Source organism: Thermobia domestica, chromosome 11, assembly GCF_964235325.1.
Source record: "Thermobia domestica chromosome 11, izTheDome1.hap1.1, whole genome shotgun sequence".
NCBI lineage: Eukaryota > Metazoa > Arthropoda > Insecta > Zygentoma > Lepismatidae > Thermobia > Thermobia domestica.
The window spans coordinates 113104898-113110024 of record NC_137464.1 but is presented as its reverse complement, the minus strand read 5'-3'; the positions used below and the strand labels follow the sequence as shown (position 1 = coordinate 113110024).

At 35.8% G+C, this 5127-nt stretch overlaps 1 protein-coding gene across 1 annotated transcript; it reads right to left on the bottom strand.

Annotated features, from left to right (window-relative positions):
• Nucleotides 1–295: 295 nt before the first annotated feature.
• LOC145665235 (52 kDa repressor of the inhibitor of the protein kinase-like) lies at nt 296–4480 on the bottom strand. Its single transcript, XM_081732524.1, has 2 exons — nt 4373–4480; nt 296–2677 (listed from the first exon to the last, which is right to left on the bottom strand). The coding sequence occupies exons 1-2, from the start codon at nt 4478–4480 to the stop codon at nt 296–298; spliced, it is 2490 nt and encodes an 829-aa protein (XP_081588650.1).
• Nucleotides 4481–5127: the final 647 nt, after the last annotated feature.

Genomic DNA, 5127 nt, shown 5'->3' with positions numbered 1-5127 from the left:
TTGAAATTTCCCCGACTAATAACATAAATTCTGAAAGTTCCGTGACTTTTCTAGAAATTTCAAATTCCCTGACTTTTCCAGGATATCCCGCTCAATTGCCACACGTATTGCAAGTAATTCGGCTAATGTGTTCCTCGTAAGGCTGGAGTGGAGAGGAAACAATGAGAAGGGCACATGCCGCCAACGCTGTGCTCAAATTATCATTGACTACTGCATATTTAACTCGTCACTTGGAACAGACAGTAAAACACACTTCAATAACTTTCACACTTTATCATTCTGTCTCTACATGTATTTACAAAAGCAACCTCCTTTTCCCTCTTCGTGCCATCACGTTTAACACCTCGTCAGGGGTGAAAGGCACAGGGTAGTGTGCAGACATCAGAGCCAAGCCGGTTAGACGTTCTTTCCCCATTCGGTTTCGTAGGTAAGTCTTTATTCTTTTCAAAGTTGAGAACGATCTCTCTGCTTCACATGTCGACACTGGTAACGATGCCAGAACACACAGTAAATAGCGGATGTTCGGGTAGAAGTTCTTATCACATGCATCCAAAGTCGTCATAATTCTATCCGGTAAAACAGATTTCTCAACAGAATTCCATTTTTGGCACCATAACATATATTCTGCTTCAATGGCTGCTTGGGAAACCCTGTCTTCATAATACGGTTTTAGCTTTGTGATGGCTTCCGCACATTCCGGTTTACAATGTTTTGGAAGTAGCATCTCAATGTTTGATAAAAACTCTTTATTTTGGCTAAACCTCCGTTCCAGATGCACAATGAGTCCATCAACACAGGGTAAGAACACTGATCTTCTGTAAAATTCTTCGGGGGAGTCGTGAGGCTGGTTGTCCCTGTTTGTCTGTTTCTTCGCTTGTCTTGGAACATCAATATCCGTTTCAAAGACTGTCTCAGCAACGCCTACAGCTTTTTGAAAGATCTTATGGAACTGACTTTCATCTTCATTAGCAGCTCGAAGACGTTTCAATGTGTTCAAGATGTCGTCACTGAATTTCACTGCAGAAGCCAGTTCGTTATGTGGATTTTGGAGAAATAAAGATAGGGGCAAAGTAAAACTGAAAAGATATTCACACACAAATATTGACACAATGAAACTTCCTTTCTCCATTGCTGCTAGAAGTGTTGAGGCAGTAGTTGAAAATGATTTGTTCATTTCTGAAAGCTTTTGGAGGCTTGGGATTACAGCAGGAAGGAGTTCCACAAATGTATTGACACAGTCCTGTCGTTCAGCAAACCTTGTTTCACAAATATCAATCAGCCTGGACTTTTTTGAGTGTGGAAGTAAATTCGACACATTAACCTTTAAAAGATTCCCAGCTTCAGCATTATGTCTAAAAAACTGTATTGTCTGCTTTAAAATTCCAAGACTATTTGAAACTAAAGGGACGGCGAGTGACTGAGAGAGGACTAAGTTTAAGCGATGACTCGAACAATGGACATACATTGCCCTTGGATAAAGTTCCAGTATTCTCTTCTGAACACCACTTTTGCACCCACTCATTGTGGAAGCCCCATCATATCCTTGACCCACTAATTTGTCCAAGTTAATGCCTAAAGCATGGCAGGTGCTCAGAATATTATCAGCCACATTTTGTGCTGATAAATCTGTCAGTGGAAAAAATGTAAGAAAATCCTCTCTTAGTACAGAACGGTTCTCATCTGATACATATCTGACACATAGTGAAAATTGCTCTTGTCCAGATGCATCAAGGGTTTCGTCTCCAATAATAGAAAAACATTCTGCTTTGTTGATTTTTTTAACTATGTTTTCCTGAATCAACTGCCCACAAACTTCTATAATTTCGTTTTGAATGTCTGGACTTACGTATGTGGCATTTTTGGATCCCTCAGTTAGGTGTTTCTTGAGATTTTCATCAAATCTTGCTCTATACCTTAAAAGAGCTCTGAATTTCCCATCCTTTTTTACAGGTTTCTCAAGAGTTACAGGTCCACTATCATCATCTCCCCGGAGAGGCAGCTCATTCTCGCCACAGAATATAACTGATTCTATAATAGGTAGAATGGCAGCCCTGTTCTCTTCTCGTTCTTTCTTTGCCTTAGTATCAAAGGGTGTTACAACATCCTCAGTAACACCATCAGCCACCTTCGTAAAGTTTTCGGCAGAAACTACTGCAGACTTATGGTATTTTGCAGTTGAATGCTCATCAAACTTTTCGACTGCATCCTTCCATTTCCTAAATGGTTTGCCTACCAATGAAGTATTTCGCACTGACAAATCACTTTTACCAACACATTCTGATGCAAAAAGAACACAAAACTTGCAATATGCCCCATCCTTTAGTTTTGAGTAAGAAAGCCAAGGCCATCTCCCAAGCCAGCTGTGCTGAAATTTTAGATTTTTCTTGTGAAATGTAGTTACAGGAAACCTAAAAGCAGGTTCTGGTATGAAGAGTTCCTTCAACACAGTATGTCTCTTTTCAAACGTGATTCCTGCATTTGCAGATGATCGAAAAATGTTCTCAGACACTAAACCTATATCAACTTCACACAAACTTACAGACGCAGTCTTCGGTTCAAAATGTACAGATGATGAACTACCTGAAGAACTTGTCGTGGGAGAAGGAATGTCTTCAGAAGACTCATGACGTTGTTCTGACATAGACTCAGTTGGTGAGGCCAATTTGGGATCTGGAGACTGGAAGAAAGAAAATTATGTAGTTAAAATAATCCTTGATTCTTTTACTCATTTAACAATTTTAAAGTAAGTAATACACTTCGTATGGTAAATTTATGTAACATGATATTCTTTTTCTAAAGATAACATACTTTCCTGGTAGTAGAGGTGTATAAGATCATTTTCTATTATTTGGACATATCGTATATGAAAAATCAGAACAGATTTATATAGTGGTAACCAAAAGTTTGGAAAATGGTTTAGCACTGCCCTTTGTTCCACAAAGTTAATTAGAATAACTAAGTACTTATTTTCTGTCTATAGTAGAATCCCTCTTAACCTGCCAGCTCGGAACTGGATCATGCCAATTCCCGTTTTGGCTGCGAAACTCGACGTATATACATACGACGCAAAGATGAAAAACAAACAAAAAAAGGGGCAGTTGTAGAAAACTAACACATTGTACACATTACTAACACTAGGTAGATAAAGTGAGGTTATTTCGGTTTATAAATGTGAAAATAACTTACTTATAGTATTAGAAATATTATTGGAAAATGTATAGTAGAGAAGATTCAAACGTTTAAGCCAGAAAAACTTTGAAATATATTGTTAATTTTGTTTATTAACACGAAATTAAACTTCATGATTTGATAGATAATCTTTTGTAATATTGCTGTTTTTCTTAGGTAAATGGCAACTTTATTTTAGGTTAGGTTCGTTTACCTCTCTTCATTAATACGACATTCGGTTTTTTCTTATTAAATGGATGGTCCTTTTCAATAATATGACCATTGTACTTAAGTAGCTAGAAGGTAAAGTTAAGTTGGTCATGGCTGGTCTTTCCACCAAATGTGGAGCCTGGTCACCACTGAAATAGTGCTTACACTTACAAATTACTGATTCCATCTGCTCCTACCAGCCTAGTCCATGAATGTTCAATAAAAACACTATCTATTTATTACGGTTTGTATAAATACAACACTGCATTTGAAAAATTTTGTATGACAATCTCGTCTTCTACATTTCATATTTGAATAAATACGATACTATAACAAATAACCATACATGCGCTCCTTCTTCTTGCCAAATGTTGGTACGGAGTACCTACTTTTGGACGTATTCTGCTATACATGAAGAGTAGCTATAACTTAGCGTCATATTGTCCCTTGTACTTTACAAAATATTAAATTTTTGGGTTAAGTTTAGAGTTACCCCTCCGCTTTTCATAAAAATCAGGAAAATTTACAGGAGAAATGAGATAAGAAATGATAATTTGTAAATTTTTATTTGATTTTTAGGAATGTAAGTTCGGCAGGAGAGTTATGTTTAATACGAGAAAAGATATGTGGAAGTTAGTACTATTTGCCGGATGCGGAAGGTTTTAGCATCATGGTAGTTGTAAAATATGGCGAACAGGTGTAACGGATGCGCAAAAATAATGAAGAAAACCTTTAAAATTTTTGTGCAACACACGGAGTACTGAAATTAAGTGAAATGTAACAATGTTTAATACTTTAAGCACTGTTTTTTGTATGTTACAAAGTCCAAGGGCAACTTCAGACTGGAGGGGCAACTCTAAACTTAAGCCAAATTTTTAATATGGCTTATATGATGGATCATTTACCTAACCCTTGCTAATAAAATATGAACTTCATGAAACAAAATTAATTCATACATCAACGAAATCAAAAACATTTTCACTTGCGTACATACCTTATGTATTTCAAGGTCCTCTTTTGCTTTCTTTGGTGGTTTATCACTACTAAAATCCTCCTTTCTTTTAGCCTTCAACAACCAATTTTCCATAAATTTGCCGGCCATATTAAGATAATTCAGACAAATGTCTAAATATATGGTAGCACGTATACACAATACTTATTTAAAACCAATCTTTCTCAATAAATTGTCTGGAACCGCTTGGAAGGATTATTATAAATGATACGTCGCTGCTCAAAAGCCAAGTCGGCTATATCACTAAAATTGTTATAAGTTACGATATGAACAAAATGGCCCGTTCCAAGATGGACAATTAGTCTGTTATAAGTAGATTTGTTTGTCACACTGTTAATGTAATTAAGGAGGAGAAGCGGCGCCAAATATTTTTAAATTGCAAAACATATATTTAAGATTGTAATAAACGCTAAATTGTTTAAAGTAATAAATTGTAAAAAGATAATAAAACCTGAGAGTAAAGCTCCCTATACTTATCAAAGCTCCCCTATCCCCTATACTTATCACTTCTGTTTGAAAAGATACTCTTGTCTTCTTTCTTCTTTTTCATATCTTCGTTTAATGCCGTCAAGGAAAGCAACGACATCTCGTTCAGCAGTATAGACATCCTATAAAATGGATTAGTGTTGCCGCGAAATTTATATATATATATATATATATATATATATATATATATATATATATATATATATATATATATATATATATATATATATATATATATAACAAGTCTAACA

Bases quoted from the DNA above. Each gene is read 5' to 3' on its own strand.
- LOC145665235 (XM_081732524.1), bottom strand. From the start codon at position 4,480: ATGGCCGGCAAATTTATGGAAAATTGGTTGTTGAAGGCTAAAAGAAAG. The intron at 2,678-4,372 runs GTATGTACGCAA...TCTTTCTTCCAG, and splicing joins AGGACCTTGAAATACATAAG to TCTCCAGATCCCAAATTGGC.